This window comes from Tursiops truncatus, chromosome 6, assembly GCF_011762595.2.
Source record: "Tursiops truncatus isolate mTurTru1 chromosome 6, mTurTru1.mat.Y, whole genome shotgun sequence".
In the NCBI taxonomy this organism is placed as follows: Eukaryota; Metazoa; Chordata; class Mammalia; order Artiodactyla; family Delphinidae; genus Tursiops; species Tursiops truncatus.
The window spans coordinates 26,171,826-26,191,163 of NC_047039.1; the positions used below are offsets into that span (position 1 = coordinate 26,171,826).

Consider the following 19,338-nt stretch of genomic DNA (forward strand, 5'->3'; position numbering starts at 1 on the left):
AACTTCCCTTTTTGTGTGTGTGAAATTTCCTGTCAATCATTTCCAGTTTCATGCCATTAGGGTCAGAAATGATACTTGTTATGATTTCAGTTTTCCTAAATTTGTTAAGATCTTATGTTTTGTAACCTAATGTATGATAGAATGTTCCATGTGTGTTTAAGAACAACGTATATCTTCTGTTGTTGGATGGAATGTTTCGTATATATCTGTTAGGTCCATTTGATCTAAAATGCAGTTCAAGTCCAATGTTTCCTTACTGATTTCCTGTCTGGATGCTTGAAAGTGGGATATTAAAGTCTATTATTATTGCATTGCTATCTATTTCTACCTTCACATGTTAATATTTGCTTTATATATTCAGATGCTGCAATGTTGGGTGCATACCTATTTACAATTGTTATATCTTCTTAATGACCGACCCCTTTATCATTATTTCATTATTTATGACCTTGTCTCTTGTCACATTTTTTTACTTAAAGTCTATATTGTCTGCCAGAAGTATATCTACCCCTGCTCTCTTTTGGTTTCCATTTGCGTAGAATATCTTTTTCCATACCTTTGCCTTCAGTCTACAACTGTCATTAAAGCTGGACTGATTACAGGCAGGATCTTGTAGGGTGTTGGGTCTTTTTTTTTTTTTTCTTTCAATTTTAACCCAGTCAGCCTCTCTGTATCTTTTGATTAAAAAACTTAATCCATTTACACTTAGTAATTGTTAATAGGTAAGGACTTACTATTTCCATGTTGCTAAATGTTTTCTGACTGCTTTGTAATTCCTGTGTTCCTTTCTTCCTATTTTCATTTGTGATTTGACAATGTCTGTAATGTTGTGCTTTGATTCCTTTCTCTTTATCTTTTGTGTTTCTACTATAGGTTTTTGCTTTGTGGTTTCCATGAGGCTTACATAAAACAGTTATTTTTAATTGACAATTTAACTTTGATCACACATAAAAACTGTACTGCTTTACACCCCCATTTTATGTTTTTGATATCACAATTTACATATTTTTATATTGTGTACCATTAACAAATTATTGTGGCTAAATTTTGTCTTTTAGCTTTTATACTAGAGTTAAGTGATTTACACACTACCATTACAGTATTAAGGTATTCTGAAATTTTTTTGAATTTATTTTTATTGAAGTATAGCTGACCTACAATACCATGTTAGTTTCAGGTTTACAGCAAAGTGATTAGAATACACACACACACACACTCCCCTATCCCTTTTGTAACCATAAGCTTGTTTTCTGTCTGTCTGTTTCTGTTTTGTAAATAAGCTTATTTATACTAATTTTTAGATTCCACATATAAGTGATATCATACTTGTCTTTATCTGACTTACTTTACTTAGTATGATAATCTCTAGGTCCATCCATGTTGCTGCAAATGGCATTATTTCATTCTTTTTTACAGTGAGTAATAGTCCATTGCATATATATATACACCACATCTTCTTTATCCATTCATCTGTTGATGAACACTTAGGCTGCTTCCATGTCTTGGCTGCTGTAGTCCTGCTATGAACACTGGGATGCATGTATCTTTTCAAATTAAGAGTTTTGTCTTTTCCAGATATAAGCCCAGGAGTGGGATTGCTGGATCATATGGTAACTCTATATTTAGTTTTTTAAGGAACCTCCAAACTGTTTTCTATAGTGGCTGCACCAATTTACATTCTCATCAACAGTGTAAGAGTATTCCCTTTTATTTTATCCAAAATGAAACGTTTATGTTTTTTGCAAATAGCTTCTTTCCAGAAGACAGCCGTCTTCTCATTCTCTTGACAATGTCTTTTGCAGAGGAGAAGTTTTTAATTGCAATGAAGCCTAGCTTATCAATTATTTCTTTCATGGATCATGCCTTTGGTGTTGTATCTAAAAAGCCAAACCCAAGGTCATCTAGATTTTCTCCTATGTTATCTTCTAGAAGTTTTACAATTTTGAGTTTTATGTATAAGTCTTCAATCCATTTTAGTTAATTTTTTTTTTTTTTTTTTGGTACGCGGGCCTCTCACTGCTGTGGCCTCTCCCGTTGCGGAGCACAGGCTCCGGACGCGCAGGCTCAGCGGCCATGGCTCACGGGCCCAGCCGCTCCGCGGCATGTGGGATCTTCCCAGACCGGGGCATGAACCCGCGTCCCCTGCATCGGCAGGTGGACTCTCAACCACTGCGCCACCAGGGAAGCCCCATTTTAGTTAATTTTTGTGAAGCGTTTATGGTCTGAGTCTAGATTAACTTTTTGCATGTGGATGTCCAGGTGTTCCAGTACCATTCTTTAATCTGTTCCATCGATCTATTTGTCTATTCTTTTGTATTCTGTAATTTGTATTATCACTGTATTTGGGGGCTCGGTTGTCTGTTGCATATGTTTATAATTGTTATATCTTATTGGTGAATTGACTTTTTTATCATTATATAATGCTCCTCTTGGTCTCTTGTAACAATTTTTGTCTTAATTAGTCTATTCTGTCTAATATTAGTAGAATCACTCCTGTTCTCTTTTGGATACTGTTTGCATGGAATAACTTTTCCCGTCATTTTACAATCGATTTATGTCTTTGAATCAAAAGTGAGACAACCATAGTTCGATGATGGTGTGAGAAATCAAATGTAGTTTGGTAAGCAAATCTATTATAGGTCTGGGTCTCTACTGTATGCTTCCATTTATATAAAGTACAGAAAATGGCACAAGTGGCCTGAACTGACAGACTCAGGGAGTTATCCCTGAAAGGGAGTGGGTGCAGAAAGCACGAGGGCTTTGGGGGACTGCCTGTCTTCATTTGCTTTCTCATCTGGATGGTGGCTGCAGAGTGTGTCCATTTTGCAAATATACAGCCACTGGACACTTGCTTGCACTCCTATGTATGTGTGCTATACTTCACAAACACTTTAGGGTAAATAAAACAAATCTTGATTCCTTAAGAGATGAAAATGGATCCTGGTGTGTGTGGGTGTGACCACTGATTCCTATTGTTCTCATGGAGGCCCACGAGGGGGTGTGCTCATACTATCCAGGCAGGGAGGCCTTTTCTGTGGGTAAGGTACTGTGGCACTGCCATTTGCTTAGGAGGAGGAGCTGTGTGTGTGTGGGTGGGGGGGTGGCGGGGAGGAGGGAGCCTCCGCTCCAGGGACCTAGGCTTACCAAGGCAAGTTCATGGATGACTGAGGTGAACTCACAAGAGCCAGTGTGCTTTCCCACAAGAAATCTGACAAAATGATAACACATCGCTCTTCCAGCTCTGTTTGGGCACACATGAAAGATGAGCACAGAGGCGAACCTGATGGCATCTGATCCCTGCCAAAATTCCACACCAGTCTGATGTCAGACTGAAGGCATCTGTTTTTCCAGGAGGCTCCCAAAGGCAGGAGGCAGTGTCTCCAAGCTGGCGCTGTTGTTTCCAGCTCTGGTAACCTGCTTGGGTGTGTGGGGGTGAAAATCACTGCAGGGAGATGGAGGAGGTGGCAGGAATGGGGACATTCCCTCTCGGAAAGGAAGACCAAGTGGAAAGCCTTTCAGCTCCAACTGCCCCCTCCCACAGGCTCCCCAGGACCCCACCCACTCAGGAGCCTGCCACTCCTGAAGAAGCACATGTTCAAGGACCTGAAGCACACTGAGGGGTAGGGAAGGCCTCAGCATATGCGCTTGTGCAAATCAAACACCCCAAAAAGCAGGACTGGGCCGAGGACCGGGTGGTATCCCCACCTGAAAAAGAGCCTGCCCTGCTCAGCTCACTGCCAATGCCCCCTCCTCCTGGGGGTCTCCTCCAGATCTGTCGCAGGCTCTCTTCCCAACCTCTTCCAGGGAACTGCTGGGATGACAGGACAGTAGGGAAAGAAGACTCCTTCTAGCTCCTGAGTTACAAAAACAATTCTCTTTGGAAAGAAAGGTTCAAACTGAACATGGGTCCATGCTACTAAAGTGGGATGGGTGGGGATTGTCAGAAGGAGGGGGCCTCTCAGTGACCATGAAGCCAAGGGAGACTCCGGGTGGAGAGGAGATGCCAGGGTAGCAGGATCCTGACCTCAGACAGCCTCCCCAAGGGAAGCCCTGAGATTTGGGTGAAATCACTCAGGCCTGACTGAGACCATCAGAAGGAGAGGTGGCAAACTGTCCCTAAGACTTCCTATTCCCTCAGACATGATTTGTACCCTATGCTCACACTCACAAGCAATCACTGGGACGGGCTCAGCGTGCCTTGAACACATTCCTGCAGGTGAACATGGTTTTGTGTTGACAAACAAGTAACTCTTGTTGCCTGCACCTATTCATTCCTGGGCACAACGAGCAAGAGTTTGGAGGGCAAAGGATCCCTCGTCATGCAAATCTCTTTGCTTCCTAGTCAGTACAATGCAAAGGCAATGTGCTCTCACTGCCACGCTGCTGGGTGCTCATGACACCTGACGCCCGTCACGGGAGGCACCCCTTGTCTCCCCTTCCCCCCACGCCTCCTGAGATGGGCTTCAGGTTGCTTCCAGTTTCCACCACCAGGGTTAACGACAGGCTGGTTTTCTTGTTTTAGGTGCTGGAATTATAGTGCATTGCTGGACCCACAGTCATCTGGAGCAGGGGGTCGGAGCAGCCACAGAGAACAAGTTTTGTGCTTTGTCTTTTTATTATTCTTTATTTACTGGTCCTACCAACGTGACCCTTTACCCAGGCCCACTGTTCCTATGTGCACTGGCTTTACAGACATTTGCACCATATGTCTGTGTCCCAAGTTGTGACTGATTTCTCCTTCCTATTCCTTTTCCATGCAGTGCCTCATTTTCTCAGAATCTGAAGGCATTTTTGTTTGTTTGGGTCTGTGTAAAGGTTCCTTGGCAGGAGAACATGCATATGATCTTAAAATAAAGACATTCTGACACTAAGGTAATGCACAGAAAAAATACAGTACACAGACATCATTGCAAATAAATACCCCGTACAGATGAAGTTTTTGTAAATGTAACATTATTTCTTATGAATCAACACTGTAAGAGAAGGTAAAAATAGGGGTCCCTACAACTAGGAATAAAAATGCTTATTCCAGGAAACAGAATTCTTCTATTCTTGCTACTTATATTATTATAATTTGTCCTGTATTTTGGAGGAGAGAGGACACTTTTTCTTCCTCCTCCTTGAGTACCAATTTGACCACTTGCACAACCTCACTCAGCAAATCAGGACAGGACATAGATCTGGTTTGCTAAGGAGCTTTAGTGACTTCTGTTTCCTGAAATTAACAGTGATTAGTTACACCAAGCAAGAGAATATATAATGTCTCTCTCTCACATTTGCAAAGAATACTATGGCTAGCCCTCACCCCAATGCACGAGGCCGACGGTGCCGGCTCCCCTGCCACCCGCCCCACTCTTCACAAACGTGGCGTGTTGTTCACATAGCTTGCTTAGCTTGTCCCATAAAGTCCATTTGGTTCCCAAAGCACACTCAAGGTTTGTGTTCACTTTCGTTTTCTCAGCCCCTGAATTTGCAAGGATCTGCACAGTAAAGAATCACTGACTAACAGAATTTTGCACAATTGCTGTTTTCTTTCCCTCAATGAAGATGCCCAGGGTCAGGTTAGAAGGTGTGCACCTGTTCACACTGATTGGTCCACACTGGCCTTCAACATTCCCAACTAGCTCTTCACTGTCCATTTTAGAGAATAAACTACGCTGGAACACCTCCCTAAACTGATGAAGGCACTACTGGCAATGATTACTAACAAAAAGGCGTTGAAATATAACACCCTAAAAATCGACGACTGTAGAATTTTCTAAGTGTACCACAATTTGGCACAACAACCGGAGTAACAAAACAATTCCAATTTGGAATTTCACTGGTACAGTTGTATAAAATTCTGTTAATCAGTCATGCTTCACAATGTCCTAAAACCCAGAAAATTCTGGAATTTGTAGGTAATACTACTCATTCAATAATTTATCTTTTTGTTTTCAAGTGCCTTTTACTGTTTAACCAGAGCAAAGGTCAAGTTTTCTTCTTGTTACATTGAACTATTCCTAAGAATAATAATAATACAATATGAAAAACCCCAGAATCCGAATACCCTGGATTTCTTAATGAACAATGGCATTTAAAATCTGTAATTTCAAACACGAACCACAATGCCGTATAATTAAAAGGCTGCTGAACCACAGCATGGATACATTTAGCCGGGCTCCTTACCAAGTTGAAGCCTTCACCTAAACAGTCTAGAGCTACACGCTAGGAGGACACACCTGTGCCATGTGCTGATAACAGATCAACACACCGTTGGGAGCTACAGGACCACGAGACAGACTACGGCATCTGAGACCATCTCTACGCCAGGGATGAAGGAAGCAAATATAATATCAAAATATCAAAAGTGCACAGGTGGATTGGGTAAAAAAGGAGTATCTGTAATAGGGAGACCCCAGTGGTGAGTGTTTCTAGAGGGTTCCTAAGCAAGCCTGGTGGTCGCTGTCCAAGCAGGTTCTTCAGCGCCTGTACAAAGGCCTTTCCAAGCAGCAGCTGCCGGCATTCTCAACATTAAAGCTTTTATTTCCTCTGCCATTAAAAACTTGGGGAATGCTATTTTGAAAAGAATTGCAGTAGCATATCCAAAAACGTTTCTAAGTGGACTTTTAGGCTGCCCTTCCTTCCTCTGCGTGGGCCCATGGGAGAGGAGGGGAGGGGGCTGCAGTGTGACAGGGCCGGCGGCCGAGTCCTCCCAGCAGCTACTCTACAGCTGAAAATGGGAGAAAACAAGACAACGTTAGAACCGGTCACCCGTCAGACAACTAAAGCTCTCACCGAGCTGTGAGGGCATGGGTGTGTTAGTTGGCAGCAGAGAAGACCTGCATATGTTAGGGGGCGCCGCTGGCCCCGAGTACCTCATGAAGACCCTTTACTTTACAAGTATGGAGAGAAGCTGTGTGCCAGGCTTGGCAAGGAGGCAGAAGCAGTATGCGGCACCAGCAGGCAGCCACGCCCCTGGAAGTCCTGCTTGCAGAGGGGAGATGGCCTGACATCTTCTCAAGTGGGAGGGGAATCCAAGATCTGACATCCCATCTGCAAAACAGCCTGGAGCTGGGTATAGGCACACAGAAGGGACAGGTATGGTCCATTCTGTGTATCTTCACTCCGCAGTTTGCCAAATCCAAGTTGGTCTGGGTAGCACCTGGCATCTGGTGGGAATTGAGACATGCTTGGGAATTAAGGGAAAGAGTGGAATGAGGGCAGATACCAGTGTGCAGGGACAATGAAAATTCCCCCTCTGGGCCCCAGAGAGAGGAGGCAAAGAGCTATTCAGGAAGACTGCACCTTCATGACTGGTGGGCCCAAGGATGACATGGAGAGAAACACTGAGAGAAGTTCGGCTGCCAAAGCTCTTGGTGTGGGTGCAGCTTCTGAGCATGGGGGAGTACTATGGCTGCCTTTCCTGCCTGTCACCACCTCTGGAATTGCACTGATGATCAAGAACCATATTCCTCCTACTGTGAATACTGAAACTAGCCCTGGGTCCATTCAAGGTTCCCTTCCTACACCAGGCTGGGCTTCAGTTAATAGGTGTGGAACCCAGTCCCTCATTTCAGCCTGGCCCGCTGGTAACTCAAGCTCAGGTTGGGGGTTTCCACAGCCCTGTTTCTTGTAGTCTGAAGCCCCCTGAGAGGAAGGCCTGATAATGGGCAGAGAGTGAAAAAATCCAACTGGAAGCTGGGGACACTCTAAGTACAAAAGGATGGGCTTCCTGTGAGGACAGAGGTCTGGCCAGGCACTTGGGAAGTTTTTCTCATTAGAAAAAACCCAAGCCTTTGGCCTGCCGATTTGTCACCTTGCAGGCCGCCGGACAAGCGTACAAATCTCAGAAAGAGAAGCTGAGGCTGCTGAGCTCTGGTCTGGGGTGTGGTTAGGTATGCCTGGGCCTCTTGAGCACGTGTACGCCTGGGCTGGAGGACATGGGACACAGGGCTGCTCTTCCTCTGGGTTTAGGGGAAGGAATTCTGTAATTCTGTCCCAAATATAAACTGTAACGAGATGCCGCGCAAACTACAAAATAATTGTCTCCGTAATCTGTACCAAGCACAGAGTGTCCTCCGAGGCCGCACCTGGGATTCAGGCTGGAACCTCTAACACTGGTTTCTGGGTGCCGGGGCAGTACAACTGCATTAGACACATGCAGGGAACATGCAAGTTTCAATGCAAGTTCTGCCCCTCCCAGTGAGAGCCAATGGCACGCGGGCCCTGGGAAGCCACATTTTTGTGAGGACAGATGGCTCCAACCCCACCTTGACCACCCCTCCAAGAGAGCAGCTGCTGTGAAGGGTGGTCCCGAGGGGTGAGAAACAGACACAAAGCTTGCAGTGTCCAGGTGGAGAAGCAGGCTGCCTCTGCTAACTTCTTCCCTCTGTGCATTAGTCACAGTTAAGACCAGCCTAGCACCATGGTCCCGCTGCTGCCAGGTTAGTTGAGGTGAAGCGGACAGGTGATATGCGGCAGGTTAGCTGCAGCGTGTACCCTTGCGGCCCTAATCGCAGTAAACGTTATATTTCTCGCCACAGAGCACCTGGGCAGCAAGCCCAGCACCCTCAGCCCTGTCACTAGCGCAGGCGCAGGTGTGACTTACGCTCGGGGTACCAGGCTTGGCCTTGGGGGTGGCCTTGGCGCGGCTTCGCCGGGTCTGCTCATGGTCCAGCTCAAGCAGCTCCAGCCGCTGGGTCAGCGCCAGCTTCTGCTGGATGGCCATGCGCAGCAGCGAGTTGAGTGTCTTCTTCTCGTCCTCAGCAGCTGCCAGCTGCCGCTGCATCTCATCCAACTGTGTGATGTACTCGTCACACCTGCAGGGACGCAAGAGGCAAGAGCGTGGCTGAAGGACCTGGGAGAGCCAGCGGCGTGTGTGATCATGGCTCCCGCACTGAGGGCTCCAGAAGGTGAGCAGACCCCATCTGCTCACTGGGCTAGAAACGAAGAGGATGTGCCCCTCTGAGGTTTGGCTTTCTCTGGGAGGGGCTCTCTGAAGCCAGTTTTCACTAAAGGAGGTGGTGGCTGCCCTTCAAGGCCTCCAGGTGGCTCAGGGGCAGCGGGCTGGAGGTGTGATATCACTTGGCTCTCAGGATGTGGGGATAAACCCGAGGGCAGGAATTGGCTTGCTCCCGGAATAGCCCAGGCACACAGTAGGTGCTTAGTAAGTCTAGAACAAATGGCTAACCAGAGCCTGGGAAAAGCACATGTGGATGTCATAAACAGCCCTATTTTAGTATCTGCTGAGCTGTGGCACATGCTCCCCACCTAGGTAAGGAGCTGGGAGAGAAATGCCCATCCTGGGCCTGTCCCTGAGGGAGGGAGTGCGGCCTGGGTGAAGGGGATGGTGGGCACACCCACCCTACACCCCCATCCACCAAGGCCAAGGACCATCAGCAAGTTTTAACCCTTGCCCCGAGGTTTGCAATCTTGGCACCATCTGACAAGTCAGGCTTTTAAATAAAACAAGTTGAGGAAGCAAGGGTCAACATACTATGTGCTGAGGACTAACTGAGATCTTTCCCAAGCACTTTGCCCAGGAGGAAAGAAAGCTTCCAGAGAGGCCTGGAAGCTTCTTTCTTTGTCTTTGCCCCCTCCTCCCACATCGCTGAAATGCAGGGAGTGCCCAGCACCCTGGCACAAGGCAAAGTAGGCCCTGAGCTCAGTTTCAACGCTGTTTAACCCAGAGCCTCAGCCTCCCAACCCTGACTGACACTGGCCAGCAGATGGCACCATGCCTCTCTGAATAGGGAAACACCCAGAAGCAGGCCCCAAAAGCAGCCTCCAGCTCTGCACCTGCCCGGCTTCCTGACCACAGGACTGGCCTAAAGAAAGACGCCGCCTGCCACCCCCACAAACTCGTAACTGGTAGGGTCAGAGGGGCAGCACTGGGACCCCGCCCCTGCTGGGAGGGAAACCTTCCTTCTAAATACATGAACTTCCCACCAAGTTCTGGGGGCAAACTCATTTGTTATCACTGGCTTGCCCACTTGCCTGTTTCTCCTTCGAAGCTCATGCCTCCAGCCTGGCCATAAGGACCCACTCTTTCAGCTTTCTGCTTCCAACTTTCTCATCTTAGGCGTAAAGTGGAGACAAAACTGGGCCCCTGGGCTGCTGAGCAGCGAAAGGAGCAGTGAGCGTTACCTGGTGGCGAACATGGCACGCAGTGAGGAGAAGGTGGCCGCGTCCTCCTTGAGGGCCTTGAGCTCGTTGCGCAGCTTCATCATGGTCTCGGTCACCATGGCCTTCTCGTTCTCGTACTTGCTCTTTAGGTTGGCGAGGGCCACCTCTGCTGTCTAGGGGGTCAGAGATGCAAAAGACGGGCAGGTGAGGGGCTCCAGGAGAGATCTGCTGCCTCAGTGCCACAGACCAAGGCCCCAGCCAGCCCTCTCAAAGGCCTCAGCCCCTCCCCGCAGCACTGAGGTGAGGTTTTCTCACATCTTTCCTTCAGTAGCAGGAACAGCACGGACAGGAGGCCAGGGAGGGTGAGAAACCCCCCGCCCACGTGCCCGCCCCTGATGGACCCGAGCGCCGTGCACACCTGCTTGTTGGCCTTGAGCACCGTGCGCAGCGTGGTGATCTGCTCCCGCTTGGTGCTGAGCAGCGACTTCAGCTTCAGGATCTCCTCCATGAGTGCCTCCCGGTCCTTGTCCGCAGCTGGGCCCAGCTCCTGTGAGGCCAGGCGCTGCCGCGACAGCTCTGTGGTGCGGTCCACAGCTGCCTGCAGGTGCCTGATCTGGTCACGGATGATGGCGATCAGGTTGTAGATGTTCATGGGCTCCCGGCGTGGGTCACTCAGGGGCGAGGGCAGTGAGGAGCCAGGTGAGGGGCTGCTGTCCCTGGCCCTACCCTCTGAGGCAGGCGGCCCCTTGGGCAGGACAGGTGAGCGACGCCCACGGGTCTCAGGGCTGCAGCTGCCGGCGCCAGCCGGGCCCTCTCGGTAGTAGTCCAGCACCACACGGGTGGGCGTCTCGTTGTTGCACATGCACACGTGGTGGTAGAGGTTGGCCAGCTCCTCACTGAAGGTCACCAGCTCGTCCTGGGCCACGCTCAGGCTGCCTTGTGTCTCGCCTGCGACGTCGCTCACCTTCTTCAGCTCCATCTGCAGCCGGGACAGGAGCTCGCGGTCCTGGCGGCTGGCCTTCTCCAACAGGGAGACCTTCTCAGTGAGCGCCTGGCTTTCGGCCTCATGCTGGCCCTTCTCCTCGGTGTGCTGGGCCTCGCTGGCCTCGTGTGCACTGCGCAGCGCCTTCAGCTGCTCCCGAAGCTCACCAGCCTCTGCCAGGGCCACACGGTACTTGCAGGCCAGGATCTCAGGCCCATTGATGTCCACCTCATAGTAGTCACCATCCTCATGGCTGTCTCGCTCCTTCTCACTGTCCAGGGCTGTCCGCCGCTCCTTGCTGGCCTGCAGGCGCCGCAGAGCACTCAGGTTCTCTGTGAGGCGGCTCACCTCCTCGTGCTGCTCCGACAGGGCCCCTCGGGCCTGCTCCAGCTGCTTCTGTGTGTCCTGCAGCGTTGCCAGCAGGCCCACCTTCTCCCGCTCCATCTGCGAAGGCACAGAAAAGGCCCGTCAACAGCCCACAGGAGTACTTGCGCTCAGAAGACCCCTGGACAGTCCCAGGAGTGACCCCATCCATGCCATGACCATCACCCTGCTAGCCTCTCTGTGATAAATTCGGGTGGAGGTGTCATGTGTGGGGCCATGATGGCTCTTCCCCGTGCCCAGATGCTTGCGGGGCTTGGTGAGTCCCTCCTCAGAGACATGCAGTGAACCAAGGGGCTGTGGTGCAGACCCTGGGATTCTGTTCCGTCGGGGCAGGAAACCCTGACGTGACGTGTCTACAGGACACAGCATGGGAAACTACACACAGGGACCTCAGAGCGACATAAGAAAACCTCTGGTGGTGCCCAAACTTGTAACCAGAAACCTAATTCTCTGGGCACCTTCCACCTATAATGCTGCAATTCCACTTAGGTTAACAATACAGAATTACCTATGTAAAAGAAACGTAAGTAAAAGAAGGTGCATAGCATTGACAAAGTGTCAGGAAAGCGCTGTCCTGGTGACGAGCAGGTCTGACCAACACCATGGGGGACAGGAGTGGAGGTGGGAATGGTGCACGTGGGCCCAAGGCCCGGGGCTGTGACAAGACCTGGGTGGGGTGGGGCTACCCACCCGCTCACCTGCATTAGCTGCTGCTTAAGCTTCTGGATCTCAGAGATGTTGAGCTCACTGAGGAGGTCAGAAACGAGGCTGGGGGAAGGTGGAGCAAGGCCGTCCTTGGTGGGCGTGGAGGTCTTGTTGTCCAGCGGCAGCTTGGCCAGGCCACCGTGCTCAAAGCCATTGGCCAGGGCTTCGGCGTCATCACCGAGCTTAAGGCCATCCAGGGAGACGTGCAGGTGGCTGGTGTAGAGGGAGTCATTGATGCTCATGTAGTGCGACAGCTCCTTGCGCAGACTGTTCTTCTGCTCCCGCTCTGTCTTCAGCGTCTCCAGCGCCTCCTCCAGCTGCCGCTCCGAGATCTCCTTGAGCCGAATGGCGTCCTCCAGCTGGCTGTTGAGATATTCGGTCTCCTCCTCCAGACGCTTGATCTCATGCTTGAGACCCTCAAACTCCACCTGTGAAAGAGGTCAACACTCTTCTATGCCTGAGGAATGGGGAAGAAGCACCATTGTGCTGACTACACAGCTGGGAAGACACGGATGCTTAGAGAGTTACAGGCATGAGGTGCACACAGGAAATGGTCAGCCCACACCTGGGACACACGTGCACGTGGTATGAACAGTGCAGAAGCATGAGACTTGCTCATCACCAGAGATGCCACGGAAATCAGAACACATCCACACTGCCAATTTGTCAGGTGACTTAAAGTGTTGCCAAGTGAAAGTGAGGGTTAGGCCAGGGCCGTGGCCCAGAGCCAACCTACCTGTCCCACCTGCCCAGCCCAGATACTTGCCTGGTTCTGCCTGAGCACAGACACCTGCTTTTGCAGACTGATGTTCTCCTCCTCCAACTCCGAGTAGTCCTGCAGCAGGCGGGCCTCCCGGAACTTGTACTCCTTGATGTCATCCCGCAGGCGGCCACGCTGAATCTCTACATTTTGGTTGATCTGCCAGGAGGAAGGCAGGTGTGAGCAGCCTGCCCTAGCTGGTCTCACCACCCCTTGGGCAGGAGGAGCTCAGTGCAGCCAGGCCCACCATAGTGGTCATACAGCTGGGACTTGGAATCCCAGGCCTGCTCTGTTGCCCGATGTGGCCACCTGGCGAGAAGCTGGGGCCCTGGGCTGTGAGGTATTGCAGTGAACAATGCAGGATCTCAGCCTGCTCTGACCCTTGGTTTCTTCATCTGTAAAATGGGGTTCAGAGTAGTTCCTCGGTCACATGCTGCTGGTAGCATGTACAATGGTGCAGTGCTGTGGAAACAGTCTGCAGCTACTCGAACAGTTCAGCACAGAGTTAACATCTGACCCATCAATGCCCCTCCTCGGCATGCACTCGAGAGAAAGGAAAACACACGTCCATCAAAATCTTGTGCACAAATGTTCAGACACTATTCACAATAGCAAAGGTGGAAACAACTCAAATGTCCCCCAACTGATGAGATAACATGCTGTAACACAAATAAATCTTGAAAACAACATGAGTAGAAGAAGAGGTGTTAGTGGTCATGTATTGTATTGTAAGATTCCACTTACATGAAATGTCCAGAATAGGCAAATCCACAGAGATAGAAAGCAGATGGGTGGTCGCTGGGGGGCAAGGAGAAGATGGGATGGAGAGTGACTGCTAACGGGGTTTCTTCTTGGAATGATGTAATATTCTAGAATTGATTTGGGATGGTGCATAAATCTGTAACTATACTAAAATCCACTGACTGTACACTTTAAGTGGGTGAGTTGTAAGGGCTATGAATTATCTCAATAAAGTTGTTAAAAAAGGAGTTCCTGCCTCCGAGGTGCCTTGAGGATTCAGATATCATGCACGGAGAGAGGCCAGTGCAGACCTGTCATTAACTGTGCACTCAAGACTGGTGGGAATTCTCAACCGGCTGCTACTATGCGCCGTGTGCCAGGACCTGGGTCCCTTGGCCCACATTCTGGGGCCATCTTATACACTGCAGGATGCTTAGCAGCGACCTGAGCCCTGCCTACTGGATGCAGCCCGCACCCCTGTTGTGACCACTGAAACTGCCTCCAGACATGGCCAGTGTGCCATGGGGGCAGAATCATCCCCTAGACAAACTCTCCATCTCTCCCCACATCCCTGTTCCCAACAATCCAAGCAGCTTCCCCCACATGCCTGCAAAGACCTAACACCACCACCCCCAGGCCAACACCGCCCCACCTGGACCCTCGGCTAGAAGCGCCATCACCCACTGGGCCCCATAGCTCACTCTGTCCTCCTCACCCAGCACACTGGCCTCTCTGCTGGTGCTGAGGTTTCCTGTGATCACATCCGTGCATACACTAAGATTCCATATAGGTACACACGGAACGGCAATGTTGGATTGGTAAAATGAAATAGGACCAATAAGAAAAAAAGTTCAAGAAAGCAACAGAGAGGGGAGTGAGTCATTATATGTGTCAAGCACTCGTGACAAACGCTCACTACCAAAATCTCCAGTAAATGGACTGATGCAGTCTTCTCAATAAGTGACCCAAGGAGGTACCCAAGAGCCAACACCAGAAAAAACACACCAAGTTACTGACTGGAGAAATGCAAGGCCCCCGGAAACCAAAACTCCTATTAGGCAAAAATAAACAAAATAACAGTGTGAGTGGCAATGGGAAGAAACATATACTTACTTGCTTCCTAACAAAGTTCTGCATACACCTCGACTCTGGCCATTTCCCTTGTTAACCACCCAACTGACTGTTATGGTTAATCTTAGCGTCAACTTGCCTAGGTCCTGGCATCCAGATATTTGGTCAAACACCGGTCTAGATGTCGCCATTCAGGTATCTTTTAGATGAGATTAACATTTAAATTAGTAGACCCACTGAGTAAAGCAGATCACGTGCCATAGTGTGGGTGGGCCTTATCCAGTCAGTTGAAGGCCTTGAGGAAAAAAAAAAGACAGCCTTCAGACTCAAGCTGCAACATCAGTTCTTCCCTGGGCCTCCAGCCAGCTGGCACAACCCGCAGATTTTGGATCTGCCAGCTCCCACAACTGAGGGAGCCAATTCCTTACAATAAATCTCTCTCTCTATACACACACACCCCTATTGGTCTGCTTCTCTGGAGAGTCCTCACTAACACAATGGTTGCTATACAAGAACCATGCCTGCTGCATCCACCTTGTGTAAGGCAAGCTGGTTGCTCCCCACCTGGTGTGGTTCAGCCCACTCTGGCCTGATGCACCTGCTGAGACCACCTGCCCACTCTCAGTATGGGAGGACACAGGAGGTAAGATGGTGAGACAGGGGCAGCGGGCAGGGGCAGCTGTTGGTCACGAACAATGTAAATGGGCTTTATTTAAAATTTAACAACTCCCCTCAATAAAACAAGTGGTCCTGAGGTGGACAGAAAGAACACAGAAAGAGATAAGACCACGGGCCAGCCTGATTGCCTAGGCCGAAGCCCTCTGCACCCCGGAACCTATGTGCCCAGGCTGCACCAGAAACCTCTGCTGAGCTGAACCCTTACACAGTCTTCCTGCACAGGAATCGTCTTTGTTTTTTTTTATTGAGATATGATTCATATACCATGAAGTTCACCCACTGAAAGTGTACAATTCAGTGGTTATAGCTTATTCAGAGCTGTGCACCATTACCTGTTCTGGAACATTTTCATCACCCTAAAAAGAAACCACACACCAATTAGCAACCACCAATCTTCTTTCAGTCTGTGGATTTGCCTTTCACAGAAATGGACCTGAACAACATGTGGCCTCTGTGTGGCTCAGAAAACCTTTCACTGGCGCTGTCTCCATACTGGCACTGCACTTGGTGCTTGACTGCCCCGAGGGGCATCACCCACTCCTTCACTACTGAGTACCAACTGTGCTAGGTGCTGCTCTAGGCTCTGTCTTGTTCACTGAGGCACGTGTATAGTCGCCCACGCACAGCACACACATGGCCAACTGGTGTCAGCTGCTGCTGAGTGAGGCCCTGAGTAAGTGAGGAGGGGTGTTGTACTGAAGTCAGGTCTGGGAGTCTGGAATGCAGAGCAGCCAGTACCCCATGTTGCAGAAGCCCCATCACGGCACAGCTGGAACTAAGGCACAGGGAGGGAGCACCGCCCTGCACAGGAGCGCTCCAAAGCTGGTCAGTATTTTCCCTCAGAGGAAAGGACAAGATGTTTAGCCATGAGGCCATAGCCCAAGCCCCAGGAAAGGCCTGTGGCCCCATGTAAGGCCAGGGTGGAGGTGGGAGGGATGCCCCAGCCCCGTCAGAGCTGTGGAGCCTGCACAGGGAGAAGGTGAAGACAGAGGCAGAGACCGGAGCAACGTGAACACAAGACAAGGAGCACTGAGGGTTGCCGGCACCCAAAAGCTGGAGAGGCTCCACCTGGAACACGGTCCTGCCAGCACCTTCATTTCAGACACAGAAAATCTTAGAGAATAAAATTCTGTGGTTTTTAAGCCAGTAGTTTGTGGCAATCTATTATGGTGGCCCGAAAGAACAAATATACAAATATAGGTTTAATACCAGGAAAAAGACATTGCTGTAACAAATACCTGAATATGTGGAAGTGGCTGTGGAGGTGGGGATGGCCAGAAGCTGGAAGAGCTTTGAGGAGGACAGGAAAAGGCCAGACTGCCTTGAGACTATTGGGAGAAATGTAATTGTTTCAGGTGACTCTGGTGAGGTTCAGAGAAGAGTCACAGAGAAATCTTCAGCTGCCTTAGGGAATGCATATACCATCACAAAATAACACTAGAAGAGGTACGAATGGTAGTTAGAAGTGCTCCCAGTAAGGCCTTAGGAGGGAACAAGAAACAGTGGAAAGGCGGTCCTTGCTGTAAGGCGGTAGAAAACCAGACTGAGCTGTATACCAGGGCTGGGTGGAAGGCAGAATTAGTAAGCGAGGAATCTGGATGATTAGCAACCTCTGGGTTGTCTGCCCATGTGACAACTCCATGCCCTGGCTCTGGAGCCAGGTGTCCTTCTGTCCAAGCCTGTCCACTCCACGCTGGAGCACGGGGCTGCTGCCCCTCACCCAATACCCACCACCTCACTTTGTGGCCAAACACCTTGCTTTCTTCCAGCAGCTCCTGGTGGCCCAGATGCCACCACAGCAGGAAATAAGCCTTTTCCTGGCTCCTAGCCAGGACAGGGGAGATGACAGCCGACATAACTTCTGCTGGGACATCTTTGTCACTTACTCCTGGGCCTGTGCAGGGCCTGACATGTGCAGAGTCCACCAGGAAAGCAAGGCCAGGGTCCAATGGGACAGAAAGATTTTTCCTAGTGGGGGGTCCCACTGGGCAGATGCTGCTGACCCCTCCACAACTCACAGTCCTGCTTCGCCAGGAAGCCCTCACTCCTCCATTCCCAAGGCAAATCCGTGGAAGGCCTTGGCATGTGCCAAGGACCTGACTCTGCCTCCAGCCAGCTGTGGCTGTGCCCAGCTCCTTGGGTCTCTGCTTCTCCATCTGCAAAATGGGGCCCAAGGCCATGTCCCAGGACAGAAGTCGACAGGGCCCGTCCATTCACAGTGCAGAGGTCAGGACCCACTGACTTTAGGCATGTAGCCAAACCTTCTGCACCTTGGCTTCCCAATTTGTGAGATGGGGGAAGTAAGTGGATGCCCACAGCGTCACTGAGAGGACAAGTTATGGGGTAGCTGGAACTGTCTCACATGCTGAGCATGTTTGCTACACGTGTCACATGATGGAGGCCACAAGTTCCTCTTGGAGAGTTGGGCATGGGGGATTGAACCCCTAAGCCAGTTATCGCAGGGTGGAAGGATGGGGATGGGGGTGGGGGTCAGAGGGCACAGCACAGCTGGCCCATCAGTCACTGAACATGGACGGAAGCAGGACCAGGCACAGGGAGGGAAATGACCTTCTGTGGAAGGGGCATCTCCTATGGTGACTGTGCAAAGCCTCCTCGGCTGGGTCACACCAAGACAGGTACAGGTTGGTGCTTATCAGGGACAGTGCTTGGTGTTGTGTCCTCATGATCCAGCCTCCTCAGCCAGGCCCGAGCCTTGGCGCAAGCCTCCTGTAGGATGGGGGACGGCCATGGAGGAGCTCAGCAGAGCAGCTCAGGCAGAAGCAGCAGGGCCAGGACCAGCAGAAGAGTAACTTGAGTGGGATGGGCGCGGAGTTCAGACAGAGCCAGCAATCATGGGGACACTGACCAGGGCTCTAGTCTGAGTAGGCAGTGATGGAGAGCCTCCACTCCAACCAAGAACCTGGCATGGCTCCACAGTGATCCTACAGAGCTCCTACAGTGATCAGGGGCACAGGTGGGGCCTCAGGAGAAAGATGAACTGAGGGTGTATGGGGGTGGGGAGTGGAAGGCTTCCTCCTGAAGCACTAACAGAAACAGCAGGAATCCTGGCCCAACCAGACCTGTTCTTTAATAGCAGTGTGTGGGACTGGCTGAGCTCATTTCCTGACACCAAAGCCAGTAGTCAGCAAGTCCCCCGCCACGCTCCTGACTGCCCCCTCTAGAAGGGGGAAGGAGCAGAATGAGTCTGGGCTGGGCAGAGCACCTCTACTGGCTCTTCTGGAAAAGGGTGCTTAGCCAGCAAAGAGTCTAGTCTCTAACTTGGGTGGTCAAATCTACAGCTCCAATGGCCCCTTCTCCCCACCCTGACTAGAATGCTCCTGTGGGAGGAAATGAGATCATGCACTCCCCCTGGATCCAGCCAAGTTCCTCCCAGGCCCACAAGCCTTGGTGATCTCTGATCCCAAACCAGGGTGGGTGACTACTCCCCACTGTTGCCGGATCCTGGGCTCTGCCCCAAACCTTGCCAGTGTCCCCTCCCAGCCCTGTGGGACCTTGACTGTCATACATCCTCACATCTGAGGTGTCGACCTCAGAGCTGCCCACCGCTCAGAACCATCTGCTGTTCTGGTCACTTGTCACTGCTCCCCCCTCCCCGCCCCAAACCAGGAGAATAGAGGCCAGAGAGTGGGTCTTCCCACAGCCCAGAACAAGGCCTCTTGCCCTTCCTAATGAGAACTTGTGGGCTCTAACAACCAGGGACCCCCCCTCAAGGCCACAGCCAGGACTGCAGCTCACGTAGACTTCTGCTGCTCCCCTGATGCTGTCCCACCCCATCTTGCGAATGGTGGTCCACCCTCCCACCTCTCTCAGAGGGCACTAGATGCCTGCCCTCCCCTCTCCACCGGCCCAGGCCTCTCATGGCCAGGCCCCTGTCAGTGGCCGAGCTGAT

The 19,338-nt window shown here is 50.7% G+C and overlaps 1 protein-coding gene across 3 annotated transcripts in view; it reads right to left on the reverse strand.

The window, feature by feature from the left end:
* Positions 1-1,253: 1,253 nt before the first annotated feature.
* BICD2 (BICD cargo adaptor 2) overlaps positions 1,254-19,338 on the reverse strand; it is a 66,655-nt gene continuing 48,570 nt past the window's right edge. The window contains exons 3-8 of one of the 3 annotated variants that reach the window (XM_019940465.3): positions 12,945-13,097; positions 12,172-12,606; positions 10,526-11,533; positions 10,129-10,280; positions 8,591-8,801; positions 1,254-6,712 (exon numbers count right to left, since the gene is read on the reverse strand). In XM_019940465.3, the coding sequence (XP_019796024.1) occupies positions 6,707-6,712; positions 8,591-8,801; positions 10,129-10,280; positions 10,526-11,533; positions 12,172-12,606; positions 12,945-13,097 (1,965 nt within the window). In that variant the 3' untranslated portion in view covers positions 1,254-6,706. Of the gene's footprint in view, positions 8,802-10,128; positions 10,281-10,525; positions 11,534-12,171; positions 12,607-12,944; positions 13,098-14,889; positions 15,046-19,338 lie in introns of those variants that run through there. The other 2 variants (XM_004328388.4, XR_012332438.1) reach the window with 2 other exon arrangements.